The sequence below is a fragment of the Berghia stephanieae genome, chromosome 7, assembly GCF_034508935.2.
Source record: "Berghia stephanieae isolate SIO BIC M18660-M18661 chromosome 7, UCSD_Bste_1.3, whole genome shotgun sequence".
Taxonomy (NCBI): Eukaryota; Metazoa; Mollusca; class Gastropoda; order Nudibranchia; family Aeolidiidae; genus Berghia; species Berghia stephanieae.
The window spans coordinates 21,844,955-21,864,732 of record NC_088366.1 but is presented as its reverse complement, the minus strand read 5'-3'; the positions used below and the strand labels follow the sequence as shown (position 1 = coordinate 21,864,732).

At 33.1% G+C, this 19,778-nt stretch overlaps 2 protein-coding genes across 3 annotated transcripts in view; one reads left to right on the top strand and one right to left on the bottom strand.

Moving 5' to 3' along the window:
• The first annotated feature begins 126 nt into the window (after positions 1 to 126).
• On the top strand, positions 127 to 15,650 carry LOC144976884 (WD repeat-containing protein 88-like). Its single transcript, XM_078921439.1, has 11 exons — positions 127 to 575; positions 3,336 to 3,535; positions 4,405 to 4,468; positions 5,542 to 5,680; positions 7,345 to 7,471; positions 8,030 to 8,143; positions 8,512 to 8,582; positions 10,176 to 10,258; positions 11,850 to 11,918; positions 13,490 to 13,582; positions 15,382 to 15,650. The coding sequence occupies exons 1-11, from the start codon at positions 492 to 494 to the stop codon at positions 15,532 to 15,534; spliced, it is 1,197 nt and encodes a 398-aa protein (XP_078777565.1). The 5' UTR covers positions 127 to 491; the 3' UTR covers positions 15,535 to 15,650.
• A 642-nt stretch (positions 15,651 to 16,292) lies between these two features.
• Positions 16,293 to 19,778, bottom strand: part of LOC144976883 (uncharacterized) — a 31,016-nt gene continuing 27,530 nt past the window's right edge. For both annotated transcript variants that reach the window (XM_078921438.1, XM_078921437.1), the window contains one exon: positions 16,293 to 19,341. In XM_078921438.1, the coding sequence (XP_078777564.1) occupies positions 19,197 to 19,341 (145 nt within the window). In that variant the 3' untranslated portion in view covers positions 16,293 to 19,196. The remainder of the gene's footprint in view (positions 19,342 to 19,778) is intronic.

Sequence of the window (19,778 nt, the reverse complement as noted above, 5' to 3'; positions counted from 1 at the left end):
TCATATAGTTTTATATTAATCATGTTCAATTTTACTTTCAAGACACATCAAGGGGGTAACTTTGTTGCGCCTTTTTGTCTTTTATCTGCTTTTACGACCACATCTTAGAGGATGTACGCTTATTTAGGACAACATCCGTTGTCGATGTAAACAAGAGATTGTTCAATGTTGAAACTCGAATCACAAATGAAAAGAGGGAAATTTCTTTCAACTGTTGTGCAAAAAAAAAGAGAGAAAAGAGAGGGGGGCGCATAGCTTGAATAAACTATATTTATTTTAATTGACAAAATGGTGAATGGCGAAATAAACAGGAAACAGGGATGAACCACCTTATCGTTATAATTATAACTTAAGATCGGATCAAACAAAAGTGGGAATCCCCGTCTTGCCTGATCCTCTTGCGATTCAACTAGAAATATATTCCATAACATAGGCTCTTGGTTGATTTCTTAAGTTTTAGTGTGTGCGGGTGGTTTTATCTCTATTCGATAATGACTCTCGGAAAATTAGAAAGTGAATCGGCAACTTCATTTGGAAATGAACCTGAACAATGGGATAGCGAAGATTTAGCAACAGTAAGTTAACGAATTTAGATTAGGTTTTAAAATAGTTTTACCATTCATGAAAGAGTAATATTTGCGGAATATCAAGTACTTTCGTAAAAAAAAAATAAAAGTGGTCCCGACTGAGCAGTTATTTTACCGATATTTTGATTACCAACTTGGTTGCCATATTGGATTTTTTGTAGATTTTGTTTTACTTCTTTCCGAGACAGAGAATTTTGTCTCCTTATCAAAAATATAAAATCAAGAAGGGAGTGGTGGTGAACTGCTTATCCTGAGTAATATTTTCACTATGATTGACAGGTGTCTAAATTATGAAACTTGGGATCTTCCGAAATATAGGATCATCCACCGTAAAGGGAAAGTTGTTCATTAAATACTTAATATAATATTAGAAAATATAATTTATTTATTTCAAATTCCATGCTTTACCTCGTATAATTGTTTATCGCAATATTATTAATTTCTATTGCGATGACAATATACCGATGTGTGCATATTAGCAGGCCTAATAACTGAACGCAATTATGGGTTAAATTTAACTTTAACTATCGAATGGACAATATTTTGCATTGGATTGATAGTATTTTCATTACAACAATGAGTCCATAACAATTTGGGTTTTTTCGACCTGCAAATATGTGTACAACGTTCCGATGTACATATCATTCCCCATCATTTTCTTTGAGACTCATTGCAATTTTTTCTTTCTTTCTTTTTTTTTTTTTTTTTTTTTTTACATTAAAAAACATTTGGCTGCCATTTCTCTAGATCAACATAAAACATCTGGCTAACAAAATACCATAAGGAATAATAGAAGTTTGCCTTAAACTTAAATTTTAAATCATTTCAAAGTAGACCAGTGTTTGTTTATCACAAAGGGAAAATTTATCTTCAAATTCCTTTTCAATAACTTCTTTTGATACGTACATAACCCAATCTATACTAGAGTCTAGTTGTGAGAGAAAAAAAATTAAAATATGTAGGGATCTCTAGCCGTAAACAATCGTACGGCTAGTGACCTTGGCAATGGTCATTCCTACTTCCGCTCTGCCTCGTCCCGAGCTGACCCGGCTCATATAAAGCCAAGTGGACCTCTCGATTTAGACACACTTACCGACACACTTCTTCAGACTTACCTACGACAGACACTTCACACTTCACACTTACCCAGATACACACTACACTTACCTACAGACTACCTACTGCACACTTCAAGCTCTACACTAAACTATCTACCATACCATATCTGTTGCGACCATACCTATCTACCATTACGACTAACTAGATTCAGGGTAAGCCATATTTTATACTAACTATAACTTTATCTATTTAATATATATTTTTAACTCAGTAATTCCGTGATTCACCGGCCATCTGGACCCATCCTAGCCATGGAGTCCTACAGCCAGAATACCGAGTTCTGGCAATCACGGTAGTTACTACAAATATAAGTAATGAACGAAAATGAACAAAACAGTTTCGTAAAATAACAAAATGCCAAACTCGATTCGGGCTCAAACCCCTTCTTCGGCCAATAACAAAAACAATTAAAGCTTTTATATTTTTTAAGTTTTTAATTTTTTATTGTTTTTATTATTGATTGCAAGGGGGTTTTTAGTCAGAATGTTCCGTGTTCTTTTTTGAAGCTGTTATATTATATTCATTTTAGTCTGTTACCTTTTACAGCTAAGAGCTTCTACCTCTAGCAGCTTTGGTCTAACACTTCTATCACTTAGATTTGAACTATAATTATAAGGTCATTTAGTTTTTGTTTTAGATGATTTTTGTTGTATTGTTGTTGTTGTTTTGTTTTTTGTTGTTTTTTTTTTTTTGTGTGTCGGTGTGTGTGTGTGTGTGTGTGTTTTCTTTGTTTTTATTGTTTGGGGGTGGGGTTGTTATTTTTTTGTCTGTTTTTCTTTTGGGTCTTTAAAAATTAATTTTTGTTTTATGTTTTTCTTTTTCTTCTTTTTTTTTGTGTGTGTTTGTGTTTATTTTTGTTGTTTGCTTTTCATTTGTTTTTGTTTTTTCCACTGTAAATTAATGTATGATTGTGCGAAAATTGGGCTTTCTAACAACTGAATAAACATCAATAAATATTTTGCTCATATACACTGAGAGTTTAAGGAATTGTTCAATGCTATCCTCACCATCCTCAATACAAAATCGATTCTCTGGATTGAGTTGCATTCGTTAGAATTCAGCGAGATAACTCAGAGTATGTGCAGGCTGTACCTTTTTGGATAATTTTCATTGTGTCATACATTATGTGAACATTCCATAACCAGACGGTGTGTTTTTAGGAAGATGATGTCAAGCCAGTAGAACCCTATTTGCATTATTCTAACGTCTTTTATTTATAATGGTGCAGCAATACAATATCACTTACAAGAGGAAAAAATAAATGAGTTGATTTCTGTGAATGACTCATTTTAAACAGTATATAGTAGTTGACCCACTGCCATCTGGCTCATCATGATTACAGGACCTTAAGTTATCTAGTACGCATGTGAATTCTTTTGCATCCCTATGTAAAAAATCAGAGGTTCCTCAGCTACAATGGGTGGACTTGATTTGAAATTTGTCAAATTGCAGCTGCCTTAGACAAGTGAGGATCTATCTTTTCTCACTAACCCATAGTGCTATACAATATCACAAGAATAAGAGCATTTTCTATGCCAATCGGCCAGAATCCTTTAAATCCTTATGATTACAACTTATTAGTTCACATGATATGTTATATTATAATTTGTTCCACTTTACATGTATCAGGTTAGGATAAGGGTTTTCAAGGGACACGAAGACAGCGTCAACAGTTGTCAACTCATCCAAGATACCAAGAGAGCAATCAGTGCATCTACTGATGGAAGTGTACGACTCTGGGGATTCAGATCAGGAAAATGCCTGGAAGTATATGAAAATCTACATGAAGTTAATATTGCTCAGGCACACTCAAAACCAGATGGCTCCCAGTATGTTTCATATTTAGTTGTATTCAATACAAAATTGCATATTATTATAGTTTATTATTTTCTTTCTTTTTTTTTTTTTCGTTTTGTTTGTGTGTGTGTGTGTATGTGTGTATGTGTGTGTGTGTGTGTGTGTTTGTGCTTGTGTGTGTGTGTATGTGTTTGTGTGTTTTGTTTCTTTTTTCTTCTTTTGTAAATCAACATTCACTTTTAATTTCCTCAGTAACCGTAAAATTCTTTAAGAAGAAACTTTGGTTGTTGATTTTTTGTACTAAATCCACAGATGATATATTTTATTCTATACCACTAACAGAACAGCCAAAAGTCATGAGGCTGATCAAGCCATGCTTTATCTCAAATTTTCTTTTTTAAAAAGAAAATACTGCTGCCGCTATCTGGGTAAATTTCAATCAAACACAGCTATCTCGTCATTGTTTAGTGAATAGGCTGGTAAGGAGTAGGAGCAGGGATGTGTGGTGTTTTAAAATATAAAGTTTTTGATTAAATGAGTTGTTGAATTTATATCATGTTCATACTGATCAAACAATACTCTGATTAGCTAACACCCATACTTTCACAAACAAATACCTATCACTTTATCCAATGGAAACAGCTTTCAAGAGATGTAGAAAACGAATATAAGCCCTATCCCCAATAAACCACCTAAACTCGCTTGTTGCCAACACATTGAGCACAGATGGAATTCTTTTTTTTATATAAATCTATTTATTTTATCACCGCGTTATTCCAAGCCCCTTACTGTTCATTGCCTAAGATTTTTATTTAGATGTCCATGATTGCTATTCTGTTTTTTAAAGCCATGATTTGACCAACAAAATGAAATTGTATTCATCTCTTTTTAATTTTCAAAGGTTCGCCTCCTGTGGATGGGACAAAAAATTGAAATTGACAGATGGGGAAACAGGACAATGTATCGTGAGTGTTCCAGTGTTTATTTTATGATAAATGATTTATTTACTTCCATTGTCATTTCTTTGATCAAATAATTCGGATGTTATTTAAAGATCTGGTGAACCAATGCCAGACAAATCAGAGAGAAAAATACAAGATAAAAACTATCCCCAAAAATCATCATGTCTCAACTGGATATTAATATGCAGCTCAAGCAAATGCTTGTCAGTTCTGACTGCCTGTTGCAGACCATACACAAAGGCGTGTAATATTTAGCGCCTACAATTTGGTCAACGGGCTGTAGTGGAACTGCCTACTTCCCTTGCTGGCATAAATTACAAGAAACAATTGGATTCAATAGTCTGATGTCACGTGGCCCACCAACGGTGGCCATCATGGTTCTAAACAAAGAAAATCTGTACTTTTTATTCTTCATGCTGACTAGAACTTTTCATATGTCTTGTGATCAGAATGTGTAAAAGTCAAAACATGATCAGATTTATAATGGTTTTTTTTCCTCTGGATACGCTTTTATGCTCGTCTGAGAAATATTTCATAAGGGTGTCTGCCATTGTTCCGATAGTTTAGAGCCAGTTACTTAGTTACCAGGCGTCATTACGAGGGAAGTGACGTTACGACTGTTGAAGCGTATTGTGTGATATCAGCCATACTATGTGATATCAATCATAATTTACCTTTTTGCATGCTGAATTAATTTGCTTTTCTAGCTGTATTATACCAGACAATGAGAATGTGATCAAAACACATCTTTTCTTTAATCAAATAGAGTAAAATAATGACATTGATCACAGATCCTTCCACTTTATAAGTGACATTTATCAAGTTCTTTAGCTTCTAACCCATAAAATAGAGTGAAAGCTGCAATATCAATGTTCAAATATAAGTAGTTAACATACATCCTTATATTTCACAACTAGTGCAACATCAGGTTTTGCATAAAATACGCCGCATTCAGCTTTGCTGTTTAACTCAAAATCAATTTGAACTAAAATTAGTTTTGATATTTATTTTAACTAATATTAGTTATTGGAACTTTTTGTTCACTATTATGAGCTTATTTTTCATTTGAATTTCAGCTCCAGAAAGAACATGAAGACTTCTTAACTTGTTGTCAAATTTCACATGATGGGAAACTTATTGCTGTTGGCTCAGACTTTGGAAAGGCTTTGAGAATCTATGAAATTGAAAGTGGAGAGCTTCTTCACGACCTTACAGGTATTTTTATTGTGTTTATTATATTAAAAACTATACTTCATAAGCCCTAGATAGAGAAGTCAGCCGATGTTAAATTCTCACAACTAAGCCAATTTGTTCACTTAAAATCAGTAGGGAGTCTGTTTGCTCTCTGTACAAGGCGCCCATCTCACATGCAACCAAACCTATTTTGATCGATTTATGTCATTTATTTTTATTTTATTTATTTTTTTTTTGACTCTCTGCCAGTGATTGAGTAGCTGAGTTTCATGATATTAGATCTGATGGAAAGTGCAGAGCATTAGATTAATAGCCTGTTCAGCCTAGGTAACAGGCTATTATGCATTAAGTAACACTAAGGAACACGGAACACTATGTAGCCAGGTTTAGGTCCCAAAAAAGAATAATTGTTCCTCTTTCTTTATTTCAGAGGAAATCTGAAACATCAATGTTTATCCATGTTTTATCTTACTGAAACTCTAACTTACTGTACTATTGTTTTCATTATCAATGTGAAAGAATGATAATAATTTATGACTATTATTATAATTTCAATGAGTTCTCTTACTTATTTTTATACTTACTTACATACCTACATACTTACCTGCTTACTTACTTGCTTATTTACTTACTTATTTGTGGCCTATCACCTTTAAACGGTTTTATGTCAGGGAGGTTTAGATGCTAAAAAGGGCGTGTACAGTCAAGTTGGGTCAGGTGTATATGCTTTATTTGATAATTTTAACTTAAAGGTCACTTTTCGGCAATAGGTCAACCGGACATAATCCTGATTCGAGGGGGTGATCATAATTGGATTCAATAGTATGATGTCACATCGCCTAGCAACGGCAAGCAGCGTGGTTCTAAACAAAGAAAGTCGGTACTTTTTATTTTTCATGCTGGCTAGAACTTTTCATATGTTATGTGATCAGAATGTATGTTTGTCAAAACAAGATCATATTTATACTATTTTTCTCCTCTGGATACACTTTAATGCTCGTCTGAGAAATATTTCATAAGGGCGTCCGCCATTGTTCCGATAGTTTACAGCCAGTTACTAAGTTACCATGCGTCATTACGAGGGGAGTGACGTCATGACTGTTGAAGGCTATTACTTACTTATTTACTTACTTCAATTTAAAGTGATACTAAGCTGCTAGAAGCTGTGGACAATGAATAGTAATAAACAAAAAATAAATATAACAGCTACGAAGAAGAACAAAATACCAAGTACAGAACGTTTCAGACTCAAAACCCTTCTTCAGCCAACAACCAAAAGATGAAAACATAATTTATTTTTTTAGTAATGTATTTATGTTTTCATTGTTTTTCGTTGTTGGCTGAAGAAGGATTTTGAGTCTGAAACATTCCATGTTTGGTATTTTGCACTTTTTTAAAGCTGTTATATTTATTATCACTTTTCACTTACTTACTTACATACTTATTCCTTTAAGTTCAATGAGGGGTGTAAACTTTTACTGTTGATCTCTATTTAGAAATGTCCAGCCCCTTCTAAACTCTTCAAACTTGCAAATTATCCAGTCATGTTCTTGGCTTTTTTGTTAGGGCGCCCCTTCTTCCTGTTCCTCTGGGGATTTCAACCACGTGTAACTGTAGTGCTAAGATAACATTTTATCATGCAAACTTTTTCCCTCATAATTTACTTTGATTATCTCTGATTACAGATTATCACAAGAGCACGATAACCAGTGTATTATTTTCTCCTAACGATGATAAGGTCATTACGACATCTATGGACAGGACATCCAAATTCTTTGATCTCATGACAAACACAAATACCATCACATTGGAGTAAGTTTACTCGATGAGATGACCGAATGGATAAAGAAACCTATTGCAGCTATGCAAGTTAGGTTAAAGCACCACTTTAGCAATGCATTTGTATGTGGGGAAGAGGGTTCTTTTTCCTTTGAAAAAGCCATTTCCAACAACAAGTATCTTGTTAACATAATTCTTTGCTCGAGGGATTATATTTCTAATCCTTCTAGAATAAGAAGATGCTAGGCAAAATTTCGTCCCCATAGTAGCCATTATTATCAATATCATCTTCATCATTATTTGTTAAGTTAGTATTTATTCATGTTTTCTTCTCTGCTCGTTGATGGGTTATACATGGCCATGTGTGTATGTGTGTGTGTGGTGGGGGGGAGGGGTGTTTATGTATGTGCTCTCTATACTACCATTGTATTTTATAATGACTTCATTGTGAAGTAAATTGAATTTCCATTTTTTGGACAATAAAGTCCTATAATCATTTATTTGTTGTTTTTTTTATTTAGTTAGTTACATCTTTGCTTGTATCTATCTATTATTTATTTTATCCAGTTTGATTTAATCATTGCGTTTCAGGGGCCATAAGAACATTGTGTCCAGCTGCAGTATTACCCATGATGAGAGAAAGTTTGCTACAGCGTCATGGGACAAATCAGTCCAGATCTGGGATGTTGCAACAGGAATGTACAGGTACCAATGGTGAAATTGTTGCTATTTTAATCTCAGAGAAGTACAATATATTTATGAAAAAGCTTCAATATAATTTTTTTAAATGGACGTTTTTGGGCTTCTTTGTAGTCAACAAAACGCATCGTGTAATTTATAACGTTCCTAAGATGCATCAACAATTATCATTTTAATATACTAAATTCAGAGTAATCTAAGTTCTTTTATTTTGCCTGATCCCACAAAATTCAGATTGATAGGAAAATGAACAGATACTTTTTTTTCATAGTTCAGTGTCCAATCAAATTTCCAGACTAGATTATCGAACCTATTTCAATAATACATTAATACATGATGGATTTTTCTTTCTTTTTTTTTCCTCTTGTCCCCAGATCAAAAGGCCCGTCCAGCTTGAAAGGAAATCATGATGGTTCAATAAGTTGTTGTGATTTCAGCAGTGATGGTATGTTTATTTCTTGGTTGTTTAATTCACAAACTAAATCCCTAATTAGACCGCATGTATATTCTATTATGCGCTTTTATCATTGTTTTTATTTTGCCAAATCAATCAATATATTTTTTTTAAATCAGTAATATGATTGGTTGGATGACCACAAGAGTAGTGAAGTGCATTCAGACGATCATACTCAGGGAATCTCTTAACAAATTGTACCAGCAAAACTTGGAGAAACTTTACTCCCCATGTTTTTAATAAGTAATGGTTGTTTTTGTTTGTTGTTTTTTTTGTTCTGTTTCTTGTTTTTTATTGTTGTTTTTTTTTTTTTTTTTGTGGGGGGGGGGGGGTGTTTGTTTGGTTGTTTTTGTTGGGGTTTTAAATATTTTTTTGTTTGTTTTTGTTTTAAGTTGCCCATCAATCGCAATATTGAGGTAGTTGAGTCAGCAGAAGAAGAATAAATCAAACTTTTTTTTTTAATTCCCAATCTAAAACGTACAAGGAATCCATTTTTTAAAACGCTGTGTTGGTGTTTAAGAGAGGATTTTTAAAAAATAATTTTGAGTTTTTATATCTGATCCATTGAATTTGTGATTGCTCATGACGTTTATGTTCTCATGAATTGTTTGAGAGCTTTGTAACTTAATTTGAATCACAGTCACAGACTGCAAATGTAGCTTATTTGAATCCGAGGAATTTTTATAGTTTTTTCTTAGGCCAACGGTGTCTGGGTAGCTTGGTTTAAAAAGTAGATTCAAATCAGTCCTGTCCGAGGTGGTTGTTGTTATTATTATTATAATCATCATCCGGGTGGTTGGATGGGAGCATCACCCTTGAATCATATACCTATGATGTTCGCATGGGTGTACGATCCGATAGTGATGTCGTTTCTTCTTCTCTTTACTAGCCTATCCTGCTTCTTTGGTTTGTGATTGTATTTTTGACAGGGGATATTTTTTTTCTGTAAATCTTCTGCCTGTTTGTTCTTGGTTATTTATAATTTAGCTTATGATATCTTTAGGTTATGATTTTGATTTACATTTGTACTATTTTTGTTAGATTGCTTGTTTTTTTTTTGTTTCAGCGGTCTCTCATATAACCTAAATTGTGTTGGAAGAGACCTAAAGCAACAAACAAACAAAACAATAATCATCATCATCATCATCATCATCATCATCATCATCATCATCATCATCATTATCATTATTATTATATTATTATTATTTATTATTATTATTATCATTATTATTATTATTATCATTTTTATTATCATTTTCATTATTATTATCCTCATCATCATCATCATCATCATTTTTATTATATTATTATATTATTATTATTTATTATTATTATTATTATTATTATTATTATTATTATTATTATTATTATTTATTATCATCATCATATATCATCATCATCATCATCATCATCATCATCATCATCATCATCATCAACACTGTTATCGTTGTTGTTGTTGTTTTCATCGTCAAAGAAATGCGTTTCATTCTGACTTTCTGAGCATCTCAAATATTATCAAAGATTAACCTGGATATGTATGCACATTGAGTTTTAAATATTTATACTGATCTTGTTGCCTTTCAGGTTTGCTGCTGGTGACAGGATCTTACGATATGAGTATTGTAGTCTGGGATGTGGAGAACAATGTGCAAAAGCTCAAGTTACAGGTGACCTTAATTGTTTAATTATTATATAGAGTTCAATTTGTTAAATGGAAACAAATGATCGTTGTTGATTATTATTCCTAATCAAGTCACAGGTACCGTGTTATGTTAAACTCCAAAATGTCTCGTGCTATCTGTATGACTAAAGGATTTATAGTTTTAACTCATCCATTACATAGGCCACATGGTATATTGTCTCAAAACTGTTTTAGTCAGGTGAACGTGTAGCTTAAAATTCCATTGATGCTATGCGTTTAGGTAAAATACGACATTCGCCAACCAAAAAAATAACATACCAACACACAAAACTGTGTGCAACCTTTAACTTTAACATTTATTTTGTGACTGATGTAATTTACTGAGAACTTATCACTGACAAATAAGAACAAAGAGTTGGTTGACGTCGACTTCATCCCTTCTATAACAATAAGCTAATTTATTATTTATGAGACTCCAGTTAAAATGTATGAATTCATTGAAGAGTGTGAGTTTTGTTTCTTAATCTTGATGAACCCTTGTAGTTCATTTTTCTGATCATTTTGACACCATTTAACCTTAATTTTCTTCATCTTGTTCATTTCGACATAATAACAGATTGACTCAGTGGGTCACATATATTTTTCACCTTGATAAACCACATTTGATTTTCGGTCTCGGTGTTGGTTCTCACAGACTTTCGAAATGAATCCAATCTTTTTGCAGCCAGATTTCATTTGGCAAGCTGGTGTACGGTTGTTGTACTCTAAGAGTTAAACAATACTTTCAATAATCTAGAATCATACTTTTAGAAACAAGTGTTTTTCAGACATTAGTTCATCTGACCTTTTGGTATCTCAATCATTTAGTGTCAGTGGTTAATAGTATGGGGTATCATCTTGTAAAAAGGTCAAGTCGAGGATGGTCAATGACTAGGTGAGTTACAGTGATTAAAAAAACTGTAGTCCTGGCATTTTGTCCTCAAGTAAAGCACTTTATGCGCATCACCGTACCACACAGGTGTGTGATTGAGTACCTCACTGTAGCCAATTATGGATATTATAAGTACAAAAGGGATGCCTAAAAGGTGACTTGGATTGTATCAAATGGATGGTTGGTTCTATATTGCTTATTGGAATAATAAATAAAACATTTTGAAAGGCATTCAGTTTGATGAAATTGGGGGGGGGGGGGGTTGAGTCTGTTTACAACTGCGTCAGATATGTTTTGACTGTGATATCTTCATAGTTGACCTTCTTCTCCATAAGCTAATCCATTCAAATTAAGAATGGCGAGTAAAATTTGTCTTTCTTTCTTTTTTTTCATGATAAAAGTGACACAAAAATCAGTCTGGGATATTTTTATTAGTTTCTGGATTTATACAGCTTTCACTGTTGACGATTAAAACAGGTATATAATAGATGAAATTATGAATTGAATAGATAAATGACATAAGATATTATAAACTTAATCAAATTTAGCCACACTTTCAATAATAAAGCCTTTTGTGCTACTTCGCTCATGTCATTGTTTCATAATTTTATGATTTTCATTTCATTTTTCTATCACTGGCTTCATTTCAATACATTTAAATGATGCTCTTTCTATTGTTTTACAGGGGCATTTTGACTGGATAAATGATATTTGTTTCTCAGAGGACCAAAACTGGATTTTGTCCTGCTCCAAGGTATACTTTATTGTTTAAACAGTTGTTCATAATCGACTTTTTCTTTGTTGTTTTTTTAGGGGTTTTGTTTGTTTTTTACTTCTTTACTTTATTTATTTATTCGGGTTGTTTTTTATTTTGTTTGAGTTCTAATGATTAATTAATTGATTTTTCAAATATCATTTTAATTTTTAGCTGAGGGGTGGGAGTGTTGATGGGGATACAAATATATAGTGCAATGGCAATAGTTGTAAGTCAGTAAGACAATAATCAAAGGAATGGTTGTGTTGATGTTTGCATTGTTGGCCTGAAAAATGCAGTTATCATTGATTGCTTGCATGAACTTATCACTGACCTTTTGAGGCTTTTCTATGTTCACCCTTATGCTAGTGTTTTCAAATTTCAAAACCCCAGGATTCAGCTTATCCCTCAGACATTCTCATCTTTAAAATATGGTCAGCTGATGGTATTCTGCTGTTGTTTTTAAAAACACAGTATATGCAATGTTAACCAAATAGCACATACTGTGTTCTTTAATAAAACGGCAGTATAGCAGTCAGTCTCTTTCTTTGAATCAGTCGTGTGACCTAAGTTTTAATGGCTCTATCACATACAGCCCTATTGCTAATGGAAACATTACCGTTTCAACATCCTAAAATGTTTTGAAAAAAAATATACTTTCTTATTAAACATATAAAGAGGAGGATAAACTCACGAATATATTGTATTCTTCTTTTATTTAGTATTGCTGAGGAGTATTTTGTCCCCGATACAGTCTTTTTTTGTTTTGTTGGTACAAATTATTTAAAAGCTCCAAACTGAAATTGGCAGAGCACTCAACTTGCAAATAAAGGGATGCATTAATTCTATGTTCAGTCAAGCTGTTTTCTGACCCTTCTTTCTATTTAATGTCAGTCAGCACTTTGACACAATAGACCAGCATCCTTTCAATATAGCACTTATATAGCGCATAATCATGACTAGGTCATGCAGAATGTGCTTCAGTTACAAAAATGACAATCTTAAATGTCACTAACACACACACACATACACACACACACACAAACAGACAGATACGCTTATTCCTCAAAAGAAGAAAGAAAAAACAAAAACAAAAAAACCCATTTATATCTAATAAATGTGAAACATTGACAGAGATTAAAACATATGTTTTTGTAAAAAAGTAATGTTTAAGCTTTGATTTAAAAACATCGACACTTGATGCTTCGCGAATAGCCCTGGGAAGATTGTTCCATTTTGAGGACCAAGTGTTGAAAACGATCTCCCACCATGAAATAAATAAATTGATTTGATTTTTAGTTGGAAGTTTAGTGTGGTCAGAAGAAGGCTGTAGCATTCTAGATGGAGAAAAGATATTTATGAATTCATTAAGATACCAAGAAGATAGCAAATACTACTAATTGTTACTATCCATTAAACCCTTACTAAAGTGGGATGAAATACTATGGCTTCATAGGTAGCATGGCTTCAAAGGACTACTTAAGTATCAAGAAAATAAACCAAATTGAAAAAACAGCAAGAAAGAATCGGTATTATTCTTCCATACAATCCTTTCTCTTTGCCATCTTCAGGATAAAACAGTTCGCCTCTGGAATATTCAGGAATCTGACAAAATACCAATCGTCTTGGAGAACAAAAGATCTGTGGGACTCAAAGTGATTAAGGTAAATACCTTATTAGATACAATTACGAGTAGCTTGACAATTCTCATTTTAACTGGTCTCGTTGAATGTATGGTGCCATTCAATGTCAATCATTTAAGAAGCCATTTATGCCAGTTTCTGTAACGTTAAATTAGCAATGACTATCCCGCACAAATCTTTGGGCCTCTTTTTCACTCACGAAGTGCCCGAATTCCCGTCAAAATATTGGACGAAGCCGTTTCGTATATGCTATTTAAAAAAATTAATTACGACGCTGTTTATCGATGAATATGACTGAAAGTTGGCACACAGTTAGAAAAAAGGTCATTTTAGATTATGTCAAGCGACAAAACTCGTGCGATTACCAGAAGACCGTTAAAAATAGATTTTTACTCTTTGGAGTAAAATATTTCTAAAACTACCGGGCGTGGAGGTTCTGTCGCTGACAAGGTAATACATGAACATTTCTTCTTTTTGGTTGTAAAATTTCATATGAATATGACGAGTACTTTTCCCGTATTTTACAAAACACCATCCTAATTTGCTCTTCAAGTTTCAATCTTTTAATCCACTTATTACGCAAGATACAACCAAAGGTCGAAAAAAAATGCCGAAAAAGCGTCCATATTTTGGCGTTTTTTTCCTCTTTGCGGGTCATCCAAATAAATGACACCTTTGAAACTGCATAACTTGTTTATTTATGAATGGATTTTCAAAATTCAAAAACATTTTTACTCAGTGGAGATAGGGCTTTGATTTTAGACAAAAAATTTCCTCAAAAAGAGTAAAAAACATTTTTCATAGTCATTGCTACGTTAAATGAACAAAAGCAATTGCTTGCTAGTCTTGGATATGATTATGACACTGGCCGTTGGAGAGTGCTTTCTATCAAATCTATCATGCCCAGCTACCCAATCACAGTTTGGTGGACAAAGGAGCAAGAAAATTTTAAAAACTATAGATTTGAACCAGTTCCGTTTGCAATTGAGTAAAGGGCTCCACTGATTGATCTATTGGGTCCCTAATTTTGATCATTTTCTTCACACACAAAAAAAAAACAACAACAACAAAATTCACAAAAGATAAATAAATACCTAGAGGATTTTCATATGTAACCAATGCTTCCAAGAGTTCAATGATTTCTAAGAATGTCCTAAGTTCAAAAACCATTTATTAACTCATGAAAAAATATAAGCCACAAAGCTGAGATGTTAATCTCATATTATGCCTTGTTCCTTGTGACATTAGGGGACAGGCGCTGGTGTATGGTAGAAATCTGAAATTTAATTCAAACCTTTTCAAATTTCTAGCCTTGTTCTTATCATAGATATTCAGTCAGAATCAGAGTGATTCGGTAGTAATTTTGCCAATAGACCTCAGCTTTGTGAGCATGTGTGTGTGAGTGTGTTTTGGGGGGGGGGGGGGGGGGGGGGGGAGGAAGATATATTGAATTTTACTTTTTTTTTAAATCTTCAATTTGCTGAGAAATGATATGAGAATTATTATATTCCTTGCTTTTCATGTTTGAATGTTTTAGGGTTGGATTGTATGACATGTGCCACCCATTTGAGTTATTTCACCACTGATAACAAAGAAAATTATGGGAAAGTTTTAAAGATTATAGGTCGTCATTTACAATCACACGAGAATAAAGTGAGACAAGAGGGATTCATCTACAAGTACCTACTACAAGGGGCAAAAGTAAATTTAAAGAGCAAACTGGCATAAAACCAGAAAGTGAAAGTTTTGCATTATTCCTTTAATAATTCTTATTATTTTTCAATGACTGTAATTCATTTTATAATTGAATAATTCAACAGTGTTCCAAATGTGCCAAACCATTCTCCATGGCCCAGATGGAAAACTTCAGAGATGTGACGGTTTGTGTCTTTTGTCGCCTTGCAAGCCCAGAAAAATCATGGCTCAGCTTCACAGACTCTACAGAAGATGGTTCTCGATCTCCGGAAAAGTGAAATGTCAATCTCTACATCAATTTTCCATCTTTTCTTTAAATTTTTTATACAATGATGGAAAATATTTATGATAACCTATGGTTTCTTAAAGCAGAATAAATGTATTAAATTGACTATTCAGAAGAGTTTACTTATTTTCTGGGTTAACAACCTTCTTTTGACAAAAAGTCCATGTCATACCCTGGACAAAAAGGTAGAAAATTAGATAGACAGTGTGTTTTGTTTCTTTTTATGATACATGCGACACTTTCAGATAACTTCATGGCCAGTAACACAAGAGACGTTTGTTTTGTTTTTAGAGGTGTAAAAGGCACTTGTAACACACATGGGTCATTAAAGTGCCATAAAAAAGGGATAACAGTAGACAATGCAAGATATGAGGAAGCATTCAAAATATTATAGATAAAGACTTAAGATCAGGGTTGCAAATTCAGGAGGCAAAAGTTTACTGAACTTTTACACAAACACATCGACTGACCCCTTTCTGAGCGCGGAACTCCAGTTAAAAGACAATGTTCTTACATTTTTCCATTTAGCAGGCGATTGGATAATGTACTGAGAGTTGATAATATACTGAATTCTGTAAATATACAGAAAATAGGCAACCTTGTAAGATGCACATAGAGAAAAATAAAGCCTTAGAGAAAAGTAAGACAAATCAAGTGGAAAAGTGACCTAGGACCAAAGGGGAATTCCACCCCTCACTGCACTAAAGCTTGGATTCATACAAATCAAAAGAATAAACAAAAATACAGCTCTTTTTAATGTGTATTCAATAAATATTTATTTGTAACAATACAAAAATATATACAACTTACAAATCAAAAAATATACCTCAATAGAAATATTTGTCAAAATAAATATCAAAATCAGATAATTTGATTACGGGCTTCATCATAATTAACACACCTGCCACAACAGAAAATAAAAAATAATTCCAAATGTCAAGAGAAGAACTCTGTCAGCCTAAATATTCATACATGTATGTAAAGAGTAAAAATCCTTTACTGTAGCCGCATTTGAAACTGATCCTGTTATGAGTTAAAAACAAAAATATTTTAACCACATTTCCTCTTAAATCCATTCAAGAAAGAAAAAAAAATCTGAATTTGGTCCCAATTGTTTTTTTTTTTTTTTGTTTTTAAGGGTTTTACAGCGCTTGCAACACATTAAGGTCATATCAGCGCCAGTAAAAACAAAGAAAATGGGATAGTAAAAAGTTCTAGAATTACAATTAAAGCACAAAAGAAAAGGTAAGACAAAGGGGAATTGGTTCAAATAGGAAACAGATGCAGATTCCAAGAGCACACCGTCAAAGTACTTAGTTTGAGATCACCTAAAAGTCTCATCCAGACACAAGCACAGGTCCCAACTAAGAGGAATACGCTCAAATGTTTACCAATCATGTAATATAATGTGTAAACTAAACACAATACAATGCATAACAGAGAGATGATTTACAAGGAAAAAAAATATTATCTCCCAAAACTATAACTATACATTCGACTGTTTCCCTCCCAGCCAAGGAACTCCGGCAAGGATCAGGACAAAACTAAGTAATCTCACTCCAAGACAATAACAGGAAATAATTGGAAAACGGCTATGGGGGGATAGATGATACAGCATGTACCTCCCTGCCCACTATGGGAGGTCAGGATCTCCACCCAATTTGGTCCCAAAATAAATCTATAATTGGTAAGTTTAAGTGAATAATTATGGGTAACATTTATGAGCCTGACAGACAAAAGTATTGAACAAAATATATGAGAGAGCAAAATACATAACAAAGAATGTTCAGGGCTCAAACAACTCAACAACAAAACAATGTAAAACAGTGATAAAATGTGTCAAACACAGAATGGAGCAGCGGTCTGCTTATGACTAACCAAAATAGAAAATGGATATGATTTCATTCAGGATTCAATTTTATGCATTTTGTTCTTTTTGGAATATTTTATTAAATTCTATTATTATACACCTTTACAGTTTAAGTCTCAGACAGCTGAAATATAACATCCGAGGGAAAACTTAAATAGGGTCATATTTGTACAATTTTAAAGAATTTAAAGCGATAAACTCAAATTAAATAGTTGTAGGAAGAAGAAGCAGGGTGTTTTGCCTATATACAGTAAACAACAGAGATTACATCAAGAACAATTTTGATGAGACATTCAGAAATTAAATTGTCTACCTACTGCATTTCAAATTGCAAAAGACCAGACACTTGGGAGATAGATTGTTTTTAAGGGTTTTACACAGATCTGCCAACCGTTTACATTCCAAAATTGGAATCAGAAAGTCAGAAAATAGGAATTTGAGACAAAAAATAGATAAATTCCTATCAAAATGACCACAAGCTTTGCCACAAAACACAAAGACAGTGTTCTGGCAACGAAAGCAGTTTGTTTACAGCTCCATTTTTGTTTTTAATGTTACAATATCAATTTTTAAAAACATGAGCTTTAACGAACCCCAGTATCTACTAAATGAGCTCAAAGTGCTTTACAGTTAATAAATCATATAAGTAATTGATAATCCGAATACATGATCAAAATACAACTCATCATTGCAGTTTGCAACTCTGTTTCGTCTTGTTTTTTCAAATCCATCACAATGAAATCTGCATACAAAATACTTCACACTGATCTGGACTAGTGTTACGCAGCAGAACATAAGGAAACATCGAAATTCTTGAAAATAGAAAAGGTTAATTATTTTGCTTGTGGTGTTTTGTTTTTGCAACAATGTAAGTTTATTTCAAGGCCAATAAAACAAAGATGTTAAGGTTGTTATATGCCCTTGTAAGCAATTTAAAATTTAAAAATCTAAAAAAAAAACTAAAGCAAAGAGGACTAGAGAACAGAAGAAGATTACCAAGAGCAATTTATTGTCAACATCCAGACATAAGGCACATGGATCCCATCCATGATGGATGCACGTAATGATATTAAATTCATAACTATACACACATCTTTCAGGTACATGATTTACGAGGAAAAATGTAGATAGTTTTAAAATCACATCAAAATTAAGTCAGTGTGAATATAGACTAATATTTGGAAGAAAAACATGTAAAGTATCAAAATATTGAATAACATTTACTCTATTTAAATTGTGAACGACTATAAGCACACAAAAAGGATATGTATAGAATATTCTTGTAGGTAACAACATCAATCTGAGGGCATCATAAATTTTTCGCTTTGAAGTGACAGAATTTGTCATCATGGGAATCAACGTGTTAATTTGTGTGTGTGTTTCTAGGTGAGAGAGCTCAACTTCATGCACATTCAACTTTTGTTTTATCTTGAAAAGATTAAGAAATTCTTGTAACCTTATATGGTGTAAAGTTCTTACCTAAGAGTAAAATAATGATCATTATCAAACTGGCGTAGAAACTTTTAAAGCAATAGATGTTGGCCCTGATAACAAGTGGCAAACAAGAAAATTGTATAAGAGGCTGTGACAAATATTTTCATTGTCGATGTCCTTTCTCTATACAATTTGTTTATTTCACAGCTTTAGGCTATCCAGTATTTATTCCAATTCATATCAGAAACCTTACTTTGTCGTTAATATAAATTTCAACTGAAAGACAGGGGATCCAGATTTGAAAACTGTACAAAACAGGACGTCAGAAAATACAATTCCATATATTATGTCTAACGATAGTTGGAGGGGGAAGAAGAGGGTTGTTTTGTCGGTCGGAGAGCATCTGGATTCCATGTTCTAAGGTTGGCCAGAGTTCTGTTGATTTTGTTACACCACATGATACGCTCTTCTTTGGTATCAGCTGTCATCTGGTGTCTGTGATTGAAAAAAAGATATAATACTGACTGCTCATTCAAACCTTTACAGGTATCTACATTACATTTTACTCTAATCTCACACCCACGTCTTACCATTCCAATTTACTTCAAAAATACATGTAGCAGCTATGCAACAAGGAGCATACAAAACATCTGTGCAAAATCCAATCAACACAAAATATATAATTCTAACCCTTTAAAATTGATGTAACGCCATTCACATTGATCACATATTCATTTCTTGTAAAAATAGTTACATTTTCAATTATTTCCCTCGAAAATTGTGGTGAAAAAATCTAAATCTGAAGAGAGAAAAAAATAAGAATCCAGCCAATTATAGCTGTTAAAAAATCTGTATAAGAGGCAGGTCTGAACTTTGGGTTTTGTTAAATGAGAGGCGTCTAACAGTAACTGCCATTCATTCTGTAGTTAGTA

Coding starts and splice junctions, on each gene's coding strand:
- LOC144976884 (XM_078921439.1), top strand. CDS start 492: ATGACTCTCGGAAAATTAGAAAGTGAATCGGCAACTTCATTTGGAAAT. Junction 8,144..8,511: donor GTTGCAACAGGAATGTACAG/GTACCAATGGTG, acceptor TCTTGTCCCCAG/ATCAAAAGGCCCGTCCAGCT. Junction 10,259..11,849: donor TGCAAAAGCTCAAGTTACAG/GTGACCTTAATT, acceptor ATTGTTTTACAG/GGGCATTTTGACTGGATAAA.